This window comes from Haemaphysalis longicornis, unplaced genomic scaffold (assembly GCF_048455015.1).
Source record: "Haemaphysalis longicornis isolate Haplotype H1 unplaced genomic scaffold, Haemaphysalis longicornis Haplotype H1 scaffold_1, whole genome shotgun sequence".
Lineage (NCBI taxonomy): Eukaryota > Metazoa > Arthropoda > Arachnida > Ixodida > Ixodidae > Haemaphysalis > Haemaphysalis longicornis.
In genome coordinates this window covers 350,952,172-350,965,580 of record NW_027526203.1, presented here as the reverse complement: position 1 = coordinate 350,965,580, position 13,409 = coordinate 350,952,172, and the positions used below count along the sequence as shown (strand labels likewise).

Here is a 13,409-nt window from a genome sequence, read left to right as displayed (position 1 = left end):
TTTTTGCCGTCCCCTTGGGGGGTTTTTGTCCGGGCTGTTAGCCGTGGCGCACTAACTTCATTTCGACAGTTCTCGTGTTCTTCAGTTATTTTCCGCATGTGTATGTTGTTTTCACAGAGTCTGTTCTCATTTGCTCATATATGTTGTTCATATATGTTCATATATGTTAGTGTTAATATGTTGTTCATATGTTGTTCATATGTTCATATATGTTCATATATGTTAGTGCTGCGGGCGTAATCGTTGTATGTACTATGCTACACTTGTGTAGTCAACTCTTCATACATATGTTTAAGTGGCCCGGGCGAACCAAATGTTATAGAAACAAATGTTTCTAAACCTTATCAGTTTATGTGAATAGTTACAAACATTTCCTGTACTTTGTTTCATACGTTTTTGTGTAATTGATGCTTCAGCCGATTGCTATGGTCATTGTACGCTGTGTTTGTGCAATGTACCATAACTTCGTATAATGTAGTTTGGATGCCACTTTTAATTTTTTCTCTGTGGTATTTCATTCACCCACATTTTTTCCTGGTTTTATATGTGTCAGCCACTGATGTATTTCAATGCGGCATTTTTTCTTTTTTTCTCAGTGCGCCAGCACCAAGGCTTCGGCTGTTCCTGGGCACTATAATAAAGGTTGATTGATTGATTGATTGATTGATTGATTGATTATTATTATTATTATTATTAATACAATGTGCATATAATGAATATTCTGATCGTCTTGATATATTTCAGAGCTCTTTTTCTTTGTTCTCAAACGACTTGAAAACTGTTGTAGCTTAAGTGCCTTTAGTCATTGCAAATTTATGTGCTGTATTTATTTTAGGCAAATCATGTTCTTGTTTGTTTGTTTTTCACATTTCCTGGTTTTGCGTTGCTTGAATTTCTGTAGGTTTGAGTGCCAGTGCTTGTAATGCTGAACTTCTTTCAAAGTTGAAACTTCCGAACATTTTGTTATAAAACCTTCGTGTTATGCGTATAACTTATCGCTGTCATGTTCAGTGAGTATTTCCTGTTTTTCACGTGCCTTGAACATTTCGCTGTCCGAGCGTCATGGCTTGCAACGCTAGGTCTCCTGTTTCTTTTCTTTTCTTTTCTTTTCTTTTTTTTTTTTTTGCTGTTTTGCTTTCTGAGATTACTGTAACTATCTTTACTTTATTGTTTCTTTCATGCATACAGTTTTGTGTGTTGTGTTGTCTTGATTTTAGTTTGTTTTTATGTACGATTTGTATATGGTGTACCAGTACCAAGACCCTAGGGTTGTTCCTGGGCACCGAAAATAAAGGTTGATTGATTGATTGATTGATTGATTGATTGATTGATTATTATTATTATTATTATTATTATTATTATTATTATTATTATTATTATTATTATTATTATTATTATTAATACAGAATTGCTACAACCGCTTCTCTGAACGCCTTGACATCTTTCAAAGTTCCTTTACAATTTACCGTACTGCGCTGTTGAACACAGTATGTTAAACATCTATGATATCTCTGTCGTTCGTTTTTCTTTTTTTTTTATTGCTGAAATTTGGTTTCTCTGCGGTTCTGTTTAACCAATATAGTTGCCTGTTTTTGAAACTGTTTACTTATCATGCTTGTCTTATCATTTGTCTCAATACTCTTGTCATTGTTCTTGTCGTCTTACTGTTAAACTTTGTTCTCTGCTTGTTGTGTATTCATTACAATAAGCTGAGCCACAAAGGCATCTTCTTTTTCTTTGTTACCTGTACCCAGTGCTGTACCCAGTGCCTGTGCTTTATTTCTGTAATTTTCGCTACTTCAATTTGTGTGTGTGTTGTCGCTTGTTTGTTTCTTTCAATATGTTTCTTGTATTTTGTTTTCATGTAACTATCCGTGCGCCAGCACCCAGGCCTCTGGCTGTTCCTGGGCACGTAAATAAACATGATTGATTGATTGATTGATTGATTGATTGATTGATTGATTGATTGATTGATTGATTGATTGATTGATTATTATGCTTTAAGTAGACGAAACTCGTCCATCTGCAGAATACAATGTGCATATAATGAATATTTCGATCGTCTTGATATATTCCAGAGCTCTTTGTCTTTGTTCTCTAATGAATTGAAAACTGTTGTAGCTTAAGTGCCTTTATGTCATTTATGTGCCGTATTTCTGTTCCATATTTATTTTATGCAAATCATCATCTTGCTTGTTTGTTTTTCACTTTTCCTGATTTTTTGTTGCTTGAATTTCTGTCGGTTTAAGTGTCAGTGCTTGTAATGCTGAACTTCGTTTTTCCATTTTGAAACTTCCTAACATTTTGTTACAAAACCTTTGTTTTATGTGTATAATCTATCTCCGTCATGTTCATTGAGTATTTGCTTGTGTATTTTCAATTTTTCACGTGCCTTCAACGTTTTTGCTGGCCGGGTGTCATGGCTTCTAACACTAGGCTTCCTTTTTTTTTTGCTGTTTTGCATTCTGGGATCTCTGACTATTTTTACCTTATTGTTTCTTTCATATATATGGTCTTCTGTGTTGTGTTGTCTTGATTTTAGTTTGTTTTTATGAATGCTTGTATATGGTGTACCAGTACCAAGACCCTAGGGTTGTTCCTGGGCACCAAAAATAAAGGTTGATTGATTGATTGATTGATTGATTGATTGATTGATTGATTGATTGATTGATTGATTGATTGATTGATTGATTGATTATTATTATTATTATTATTAACAAGAACTCTTCGATCGCTTGGCGTTGTGTGTCGCGTGTTGAAGGAGTTCAAGAAGCCGAATTCTCTTCTTAAGTTTTACACAACTGCATGTCGTCCTCAGCTTGGGTATGCATCGGTAGTACTGTCTGGAATAGCACGTGCAAAAACAAACCGAATTGCTTATCGAAAGGGTGCAAAATACGTTTATATCTATCTTCAACCATCGCTTCGGCGACAGCAGTAATTGTAACCCCGGGATCAACCTCTCCATTGACGCTATCATGCTTGACCTCCTGGCGGAATAAGGCTGATATTCTCTTCCTCTTTAGAATTACTCACGGCACAGTGTCTCGTGGTGAGCTGCTACAACATGCTCCTCTCCACGTGCCGCAAAAGTTGGCCACGAAACGTGATACCTTTTAAAATCCCGAATGTCTTCGTGCCCTATGTATCGACTGATATGCACGTACAATCAGTACTCGGATTACCTGGATATATTTCATGATTACCCTACTCTGTTTTGCAAACATGTCTCTGAGTTTTCATTGGCGTAACTGTCAACTTTAGTCATTCTTTATTTGGTCTTTACCCCTGTGCTCATGAACTTAATTGACTTCCATTCTGTGACTTCAGTACAAGCCATCCTTTCGTTCTTTCGTTTTTTATTTACTTTTTTCTTGTCTCGTCTTACTTCAGTCTGCTATGCCTCACTGTTAGGCATTACTTGTGTGTATGAGTGGGTGCTTGTAAGTGTGTGTATTTGTGTGTGTTTATGCCAAAATGTGTGGTTTTCTTCGTGTGTAACCACTAATATTACCCTTATATTTTTTTGCGAGATATGTACACCATGTTTTGTGCTTTTGTTTCCGTGCGCCAGCACAAAGCCCCCCCCGGCTGTTCCTGGGCACGCAAATAAATTTATTTATTGATTGATTGATTGATTGATTGATTGATTGATTGATTGATTGATTGATTGATTGATTGATTGATTGATTGATTGATTGATTGATTGATTGATTGATTGATTGATTGATTGATTGATTGATTGATTGGTCGATCGATCGATCGATCGATAAGGCGCAAAATGAGTGGTTGCCGATCCTTAGACATATCTTCTATCATGTCTCGCCCTCCTTACTCAGGACCGCTGTATTCGGGAGGGTTGCCTCGTCTTAAGGCTACGCGCGATAAAGCTGACCTATAGGACGTGCCCATGTATGGTCACGTTAGCCGCGCTTAACTTGTTGCTCAGCTCCTGCTAACAGTGCCTCTTTGAGCCACAAGAAAAAACCACCCCTTTCGTGCTTTCAGCTCCTGTAGCAGGCACTGTCCCCTGTTCAAGCTGCTCAGCACTTATAACTTCTATTCTGCACACGTCGATATTTCCAACCACTCACTCCATTATTCACTTCAGACACTTGCAGCGTAGTACCTCACTCTTATTATCTCCCATTAAACTGTATGGTATTTTTCTTTCGTCCTTCCATCGGATGTAATTAATTTTTATAGTATATTTGGCCTATATTTTATGTAGCTCCGTATATTCATGTTAACGATTTTTCGCTCTCACTTTTGAGATGCGACATGAAGGATCGTTGTTATCGCTGTACACGTTTACCTGTTTTGAGGGCATGTTTCCTTCATCTGTATGACGAAATTGTGTTTTTCTGTCGCGTCATGGCCGCTTGGGTCATGCTTCATTTTATTTATGGGATACATTTTCCGCGTTAAGTTTTTTTTATTTCTGTTTTTAATTCCTGCGCCAGCGTATACAAAAGCCGGTCGGCTGTCACTGGGCACGTCAGTAAACTCTCGATTGATTGACTGACCACCTGATTTTCCAATACCCAGTTGCAGGTGTTACTAATTAACGTGAGAGTTTGGGAGAGTTGGTACTCCATTGAATTATTGCTAACAGCGCGAACAATTAGACGAAGGACGAAAGAACAGCGCTTGTCCGTGCAGCCACTCTCTTTCGTCCTTCGTCTAAGTGTTCGCGCTGTTAGCAATCATTCAATGCAGGTTTTACTTTGACTAGGATTTCTACAGCCCCTGACCATGGTGGACTCTTTTGATGACAACTTACCCTCAGCCCGTATCGTGCTGCATCTGTGAAATAGCGAGCTCTTCGGCACATGGAAGCAGTTTGCAAGATGTATAGACGAGTCCGTAGTTCTGGGTCCTTCGCGTTTGAAGTACACGTTCCTGCTTCTGTGCAAGTCGGCTCAGCACTCCTCGGTTTTAGCCCTTTCAGCCCTGATTTATTTATTAAGAAAACAGTTTTCTGTGTGTTTTCCTAAATTTTAGGGCCCCATGAGCCCACAAACAAAAAATAGAGCTGGTAATGCACGCAGTAACTGATTTATTAATGAGGCAATTAATTATGTCATCTGACACTTAAAATTTTATGTTGAGCAGAAACATCTTTTTTTGCATGTTTTCTAAACTTCATGACCACATGAACCCACAAACAAAAAATTATCTGCGTAGTGCACGTATTTATAGATTTATCAGGTTGAGATAAAAACCACGACCTCCGGTTTTTTTAGCCTCGGCATCGTAATTTTGTTTTTACCGGAGCTGCTGCTTCTTTGTATACCGTGCAGATCCGCTAAAACGTAACAACAGTGAGGTCTATCGCAATAGGCATCATTGAAGAACAATTTCTCGGAAAACCCAGCCGTTTTGATTTCATTCTCTATGCTCTAGAGCAACGTTTATGTGAGGGCGTCAATTGACACCGCCAGGGCCGAAAGAGTGAATGCAACCAACATAGTTTTTAGGTGTACCAAATATGGGTTAAATTTGGATCTAGAAGACCTTTGTAGGCACGTCACGATAAGACGGCCTTCGAACTTACCCGCACTTCGATGGCGTTGGTATTCGATGTCTCGACTTATTTTCGTCATGGAATATTCCGAATCCGAAAGTCGAATCGAATAACAAGCCATCAATTTTCGATTAGAGGTGGGAATGCACGCATTCGCTGAACCCTTACGTGGCTACAAGGACACTGCGCAAATTCACCAGACAAGGCCTTCTAGAAGTAGAGGTGTATCAGTTATCGTTGTTTCCATATTAGCACGCAATACGTGAATATGGAAGAAAATGTGAAAATGTGCAGCCCATTGTTGATCGGAAGCGCAGACTTGGAACACTTAGGACGCGGGAAAAGCGATGTAATTTAACAGATTTTTATTCTGCTCCAGCCACTCGTTACGTTTCGGTTACTTTGAAACGGAAAGCGATAAAAAGCAAAGAGGGGGGTGGCGGGGGAGCGGTAAATACCCGAAGCGCACTTTGGTCAATGCAGCAGGCGCTTCGGAGATGGTGAGGCACCGCGAAGCGCAACAGCGTTTCGCAACAGCCATGCCTTCAATATACCAACACGCCATGCTGGCCTGCTGCTGGTTTTCTAGATTTCGCGCAAAGTAACAGCGCCAGACAGCACTTCAACCCAACGTTTCCTGGACTCCCAGGGCTCAGAACAGGGGATCAGGAGTGTCTCGCCTGCGGTGATGGGAAGTGGCCAGGCCTGATTGTCGGCTCTCGAAGAGCGGCCCGAACGAGAGACGACGGAGGAAATCGGCCCGTCGGCCTCGCGTAGGGCCGGATCGATAGCGGCGTCCAGACGAGGCAACCCGACACGCGCCCCCTCCGCTACCTCCGCTGCCGCCCGCGCCGCTCAACAGACGCCAGCGCCGAGCGTGCCGTGACAATCGCGGGCAGGGCCGCGAGGAAGGGGACGTCCGGGGCCACGGGTCTTCCCTAGTTTGGGTGTCTCACGGCACCCCTTTCGTCGATACTACGCGAAACGGGTGAGGCTGAGCCGGTATTCAACACTCTCTTTGACGTTCCGGAGCGGAAGAAAATAATTTACGATAACGTAGGGCTTGCCTTATGCCGCGCAACTGGCCTGGCCGCACAGGCCTTGAAAACAATAAAATGCGCTGTTCGTTTTCTCTTCTTCTTTTCTCCAATTTTTCTTCCCTGCATCACTGCCTGCGTACCTGCGAGGTTACTCGTAACCGCGCAGGTGATATCTCCGCTGTGGCAAAGTTGAAACGTTTGATTGATCGCGGGCATACCACGCTTGCAAATGCATGTGGATAATGCAAATTTTAGTAATAGGCAGACTGTAGTGGTGGGTCTTAACGTGGTCTCATTTTCTGTCTTGTTTTTCTCGGCACTCGTTGATGAAAGTTGTGAATACAGATCATCGTAATAGGAACAGTGTGATTAAACTCACCTAGCTTACGGGCGCACGAGGAATTACGCCTGGGATCGTGTGGAAATAATTTTTTTCTACGCCTACGATTCGCGATTCAAACGGTTAAAATATTTGCGTTGCAGCAGCACAAATTTACGAGATGTGGTGCCGGCAGAGCCGAGAACTTTAGCTAGAGCGTTCCGCTCATTTTCCCATACCTGCGCTTGTTCTGCTGCAGTGGGGCATCGCGTTTTATTGCTTTGCCAAGATGCGGGACAGCCGCCAGTGCCTTCTTTTCTCCCTCTGCTTCTTCGTCTTCCTACGCGAGAGGCTTGCCGCTTCGGCGCGCAGCTCCTGCGGCGGGGGTTGGCCGTAGGCGGCTCCCGTTAAACATGGCGGCTGGCCAGTGCTGCCGCTATCGTAGCGCCGCCCTGCCTAGCGGACGGTCGCGGGCGTCGCCGGCGGCGGCGTCGCGGAAGCCGGGGCCGGCGCTGAGAGTCGGAGCGACGCGAGCGGCTCGGCGTCGTTGCCGGAGCCCCCATTGGCAGCAGCGGCGCTGACGAGGACGACGAAGCTGAGGGCGGCAGGCGCAGCTCGTTCCAGGCCATGGCGGCCCCTGTGGAGCCGTGCCGCCGCCGGTGCGGGCTCGGTCCCGCCCGGCGGCGTCGTCGACGGCAGCGCCTCGTCCGGGAAGGTCGCCCAGAGGTCGGTGCGATGGCGTCGTCCGCGCGCTATATTTAGTCAGGCTCTTCGCGTGGGAGACTATGACCCAGAGCGAATGGCAGTCCTCGTGCGCGATTGGGCTCGCTAGCTGCCGGCTCCGCGCCGAGTCTTTGGCGAGGCAGCTCTACTGCAAGCCTTTTCCTTCCATGGACGACAGGCCAACCGCGGTGGTGCGCTGTCCGCCCTGCCGTCAGCAGTCGTCCTCGGCCACGTCGGTCAACGGTTCCACGGGATCCTGGCCCCGTACGCCGCCGCTGCCAGCAGCGCAGGACGCCTCCAACTTCCTGGTGCGTACGGGCCGTGCTTTATACGACCGGCTATTTTCACTGCTCCAAGATCAAGCCACAGACTGTGTAGTCCAATACTGCGAGCAAAGCTCTAACGCTGAAGACCAATCCCCGACTTCATCGCTTGATGAAAATGTCTATCCTGCGGCGCCGCCACCTGTCACTGCTGTTCCGCAGGCCCCGGCCGAGCCCGCCGATTCCTGCCAGCAGGAAGATCGGGTGGTTGTCGACGAGCCCCGAAGTGCGAATCCCCCAGAGCGCCCTGCACTGAGCATGGTTACCGACGCGCTGCAAGAGACCACCGCAGCCAAGACCGACGACAGCGCCGGGGATCCCAAGGGTGAGACGGGAGACGAACCGCGCCACTATCCAGCCGAACGGGACGTTGTGCGCGCCGCCCTCGCGCACCGTGTCACGGACGAAAGCTTCTCCTTCCCCATCGTACAAGGGCTTGTACGGCCTGGCTTACTAGTGCACAATGAGAGCGACTCCTCGTGCGACCTCTCAGACGACGCTTTCCACGACGCCGCGGACGGGCTTGCGGAGGAGTTTCGCGACGGAAGCGGCTCCTCGGAGACTAGCAACGAGGACAAAGGTCAGGCCGCCGCTACAGACACCACTACGACCGCTCCCGCCGTCACCGCCGGCACGGCCGCAGCGGAGGCGTCGGTCGCCACCGCAAGTTCTGCTCCGACGGAGCCGTCCACAAGTCCCCGGAAGTCTCGTTTCGCCAAGCATCGGTTCACTGAGGCGCCGCCGCGTAAGCAAACGCAAGAGGCTCCCGAACTGCCGTCACCTGCGTCACCTGCGTCGCCCGAAGAATCTTCGTCGTCTTCGTCCGAAATCTTGTCGCCTACGGTCGACGCCAAGATGCCACCAGCCACGCCACCCAAGCGGGACTCGGCGGACAGCGACGACGAAGAAGGCGGCCGCGGCGTGCTGGTGCGCAGCACGTCGCTTAAGAGCGGCAAGAGCCCGCCCGGAACGCCTTTCAAGAAGAAAATCGTGCGCTTCGCCGACGCGCTCGGTCTAGACCTGGCCGCGGTGCGGACCATCGTGAGCGAGGAGATCCCCCTGGTGCCAGCGTCCGCCTTCTCGCACCTGCAACTGGGGCCCGTGGTGCGGTCGCCGCCGCCGTGCCCGCTGACGCTGACGCCGCTGTTCCCGCAGCCCGGCGCCAGCCCGACCTTCATGAGCCGGCTGACGAGCCAGCGCGTGTGCCTCGAGTCCGTGGTGTCGTCGGGCTGCGCGCTGCACGCCGTCATCCGTGTGCTCAACGTGGCCTTCGAGAAGCTGGTGGTGCTGCGCTACTCGCAGGACAACTGGCGCTCCTTCTGCGACCTGCGCGCCGTCTACCTGGCCGGCTCCTCGGACGGCATTTCGGACCGCTTCGGCGTCGACGTGTACCTCACGCCCGCGGGTGACGCCAAGCCTCAGATGTGCGTGCGCTACGTAGTCGGGGACCAGGAGTTCTGGGACAACAACGAAGGCGCTAACTATTGTTTCGAGTTCCGGGAGTCCCCCAGGGACGAGCCCGAAGTGACGCCCCTCATGAACTACCTCTGACCCCTAGTATTTATCTGTGCGCGTAGGAGAGGGGCAGGCGCGGGCAGGCTCGGACACTCCTGTCGAGGCCGGCTAGCAATAATAAATGGACCGTGTCGCCAAAGGGTCCCTGCTTGCCGGCAGGGACTGCGGCCGCGCGGCCAGAGCAAGGGGCGGCCCGACCGGTCGCCCCCTGCTCTGCACCGACGCTCCTCGTCGTTTATTTATTATTCGCAGGACATGCAAGCAGTGTACAAAGTGTCGTCGTGATCGTCTTTCAGCGTAGCCCAGTTGCGTTCTGTGGAAGTGATATTTTCAGAAATTTTCGCGGTACAAATGCCGTCATTAAATTATTCCCCCAACGTTGAACAAAGATTGTGATGCCGGTGTTAACGTTAAAAATAAATGCCTCTTGAAAGGAGTCATGTCGGAGATACATGTGACACAAACAGGGCGAATGGCGTCGTCCGTACTCCTTACGGGCGTGTCGTGTTCGGTGTTCGAATTTTACATCCGCGCACTAAGGCTCCGTCGCATCGGTGTTTGAATGCAATAGCCCAGTGAGCAGGAGCATCGGAAGATGGGGAAGGGCAACACTTATCCACTTCGTTTTCCCGTATACCTTCCCTCCTTCTTCCTCACCAAATTGCCCTCTACCGCCCTTTCACAATATTTCCGACGCTACTGCTCAAAAGGCAGCGGCAGGCCAGCGCTACTTAGAGCAGCGGTTGTGCACGGAGGTCAGTGCGTGCACAGTCGTCGCCGGAAACGTCGGGAGTTGGTGCCGACGTGTTCCTGTTTTTTATGCGGCACTCAGCACGTTTCTGTTCAGTATCTGCTCATCATCTAATGCTTTGCCATCAGCAGTGGAAATGTCCGGTCTGGTTTCAGGACGTGTCATGAGTGCATAGCAGCCGACAAGCAGCAACTCTTGGGGGAAAATAGACCCTCACCTATGCTCAGACGCATATCACTCCGAAAAAATTCACCGCCTTAAAGAAAGCGTGTGTATTAGCCGTCCTCGTACATAAAAATTCAAGTGACACATGCTTACACGTGGCACACACACACACACACAGACACAGAGAGAGAGAGAGAGAGAGAGAGAGAGAGAGAGAGAGAGAGAGAGACTATTTCTGATCAGAGTAGGACCTATTGGTATTCTTCAGCGTGTATAGCATTGCCCATACGCAGACCCATCGAAGCGATTTCAACTGCTGCCGCTGTTAAGATCGTTTCGACAGTCGCTCAGAGCTCGTTTGAGCTGATAAATTGCTGTTTACTTATTTATTTGTTTTACGTTATACTCGTCTTGGGGGAAAGATGACATGTACAGGTCTCACGTCCGTTTCTAAAGATGATGATGCTCGACAGAGGCACATCAGGCCAACAATCAGTGCTGGCCAGTAGGGATTGTTCGCTCGAAAACAATGGAACCAACAGTTTCTCTTGTCACAACCCTGTTCTTTTTTTGGTGTCGAGAGCGTAACCGCCGTGGCTGAGCAAAAGCCGAACACTTCTTCGGCTATGGCGCTTACCGGTCATCTTTTTGAATAACGCTTTCGCGCATAGGGCGGTATGAAGGCAATATTCGAGGTGTGTACGTCCAAAATAGATGTACTCGCAGGAAACGGTGTAACGCACGATGGCAGTGGGTTGTGCACTGCTATTAGATGGGTCACACTGCAGGCTCAAACACACCTTTCAGGCGTCAGTTCCATCTCTGAGAACGGTGACGGCGGCTGCCAAAATAACTCACTTTATTTTCTGCTACATAACGGCGGCCTGTTGCGAAACTGTTTGTTCCACTTCCTCTAGTCTCAAAACAGCTCCGTTTTTTTTTCTGGGATAACACATCTAGTGCATGCTTTAACGACCTTTAAGGTCGAAGGGAAAGACGTTGCGTTGGCCTTGTCAAAGAAAGCGATTGATGCAGCCGAACAAGTCAGAAAAGTTGAAGCAAATGAGCAATAATCGGTGTAAGTAAGGAATTCATCATACTAGCGAGAGGAGACGAAACACACTCTAGCGTGTTTCGTCTCTTCTTTAGCCTTGTCTTAAATGTTCGCTAGTACGATGAATTCTTTAGTGAGTATAATCAACTCGCCCAACTTAGCGCTTAGTAATCGGTGTAAGCCTGAGTTGCCAATCTTGTTCACGGTAGATACGTGCATTAATTTTGTATCACGGGGATATGTTCAGTAGACGTGTAGAAACAGTTTCACGATGCAGAGATGGCTTTGATCACAATTGCAGAATTAGGACCACGTGAAGCAGAAAAAACAGAGCCGCTGTCAGGTATTACTAATCTAGGGCAAGGGCATAGTCGGAGCACAACGATGAATTAGGCTATAGTTGTAGGATATGCGTGCGAATCTTAGAAGAGCCCAAGGAGAAGACGGCGGAAGAGAGAAGTCAGAACGGGCGCCGACTCAGATTTTTATTCAGAAACGCACCAAACCTACACAGAGCCTAAGCGCATATTGTGTCGGCACTGTAGCGCAAATGAAAAAAAAATTGCATAAAGCAAGGCTAGAACCAGCGGAGGTCGGTGAAAGCGAACTCCTCCTGCAACAAAACATACGCCTGAAGGTCACACTCTTCTCAACTGAAACATATTGTGATAGAACTAAGCAATTTATCTTGTTATACAGATTGTGTGATAGCCGAAAACAGAACCGTTAGTTTTACAAGCGAAAACGACAGCTGTTGCAAGGCACCGCCAAATACGAAGATTTTTTTTGCTTTAAAGGAGTACTGACACGAAAGTTTCGTGTTACGTTTTTTTCGCTGCTATGCGTGCCTACCAGCCCACTAATCATAGAATGACAGATTAGACGGTCGAGCGCAGCGTAAACATTCATTTACGGCGTCGTTTATTCGTGCCAGTTTCGGTTTCGACTAAAAAACGCCGAGCGGCCGCCATGACAGGCTGTATCACATGACGTCACCATTCTTGCCGCATCGCTGCCTCTCTGGAAGCGCGCGCGAGCGAGCGCACGCGCGCGCCCAGACCGGCCGAGGTCTTCGCCGTCCCCACAGGCCCGGTCACCATGACGTCAGTCCCAAAACCATGACGTGTACACACGCCCGAGCAGCGCGCGCCAACCACAGCCAGCGCGTCGGCTTCGTCACGGGAGCCCCGACGTCGGCAGTTTGGGGCACGTAGCAGATGATGTCATGTCGGCCCGCTCTGGGCTTTCTCGTGCGGGCGAAGATTAAAATGGATTTTAAATATGTTTCGCTGAACGGTTGCTGTTGAACCTTGCTGGGAGATATCTCCTGATAAAAAGGAAGCGTTTTACATAGTTATCTCAGCTTCGAAATTTCGTGTCAGTACTCCTTTTTAAGGATCATTAGCTGTCGCTAAAAAAAATTCTTCGCATATAAGGGTGCACTTTATTAGTGATGCAATTTGTTGGCTTGTTAACTTTGTTAAAAGGTGCACTTTGTTAACTTTGTTTCTCAGGGGTACGCATACAACAGCTAGCCAGAGAAATGAGTTGCTCGTAAACTCGCTGTTAGCTGGAGCCGCTGCAGAACTCTGTGCACTTGAGCGTGAACACTTTCGGTCAAAGAAAACGCAATTGAAAGTGTATCTGTTGCACAGTATATTGTATTATGCAGTCACCGAAGCAAGCATCAAATATCGGTTTCCATTCGCGTTTCAAACGATTTTCTCGCAAACCTTTTATTCATTGATGCCCGCAGAGTGAGCAGCCTCATGTCCAGTGCTGCACCAGTGCAGCATCGCTTATTGGTCCCATTTTTCTTCCGCTGTAGCGGTAGGACTATAGGCTAAAGCGTGGTGTAGTACCTCTATTCCGCCTTCTTTGTAATTATCAAACGCATTTAGAAAGACTACGCGAAAGGACGAGTTGAAAGCATGCCTACTTTGGAACAACCCCCTACGGACTATTGATAAGGTGCTCAATGGGTTCCTTGGG

The 13,409-nt window shown here is 47.7% G+C and overlaps 1 protein-coding gene across 2 annotated transcripts; it reads left to right on the top strand.

Annotated features, from left to right (window-relative positions):
• The first annotated feature begins 7,357 nt into the window (after positions 1 to 7,357).
• Gbs-76a (Glycogen binding subunit 76A) lies at positions 7,358 to 9,884 on the top strand. Of its 2 annotated transcripts, XM_077685856.1 has the most exons (2): positions 7,358 to 7,917; positions 8,095 to 9,884. In XM_077685856.1, exons 1-2 carry the CDS (start codon positions 7,672 to 7,674, stop codon positions 9,481 to 9,483), a joined length of 1,635 nt encoding a protein of 544 aa, XP_077541982.1. In that variant the 5' UTR covers positions 7,358 to 7,671; the 3' UTR covers positions 9,484 to 9,884. The 2 variants fall into 2 exon arrangements, with proteins under 2 accessions (XP_077541982.1, XP_077541981.1); XM_077685855.1 differs by having other exon boundaries at positions 7,359 to 9,884.
• Positions 9,885 to 13,409: the final 3,525 nt, after the last annotated feature.

What these genes read in the sequence shown, in the direction of transcription:
- Gbs-76a (XM_077685855.1), top strand. Translation starts at nt 7,672, where the DNA reads ATGACCCAGAGCGAATGGCAGTCCTCGTGCGCGATTGGGCTCGCTAGC.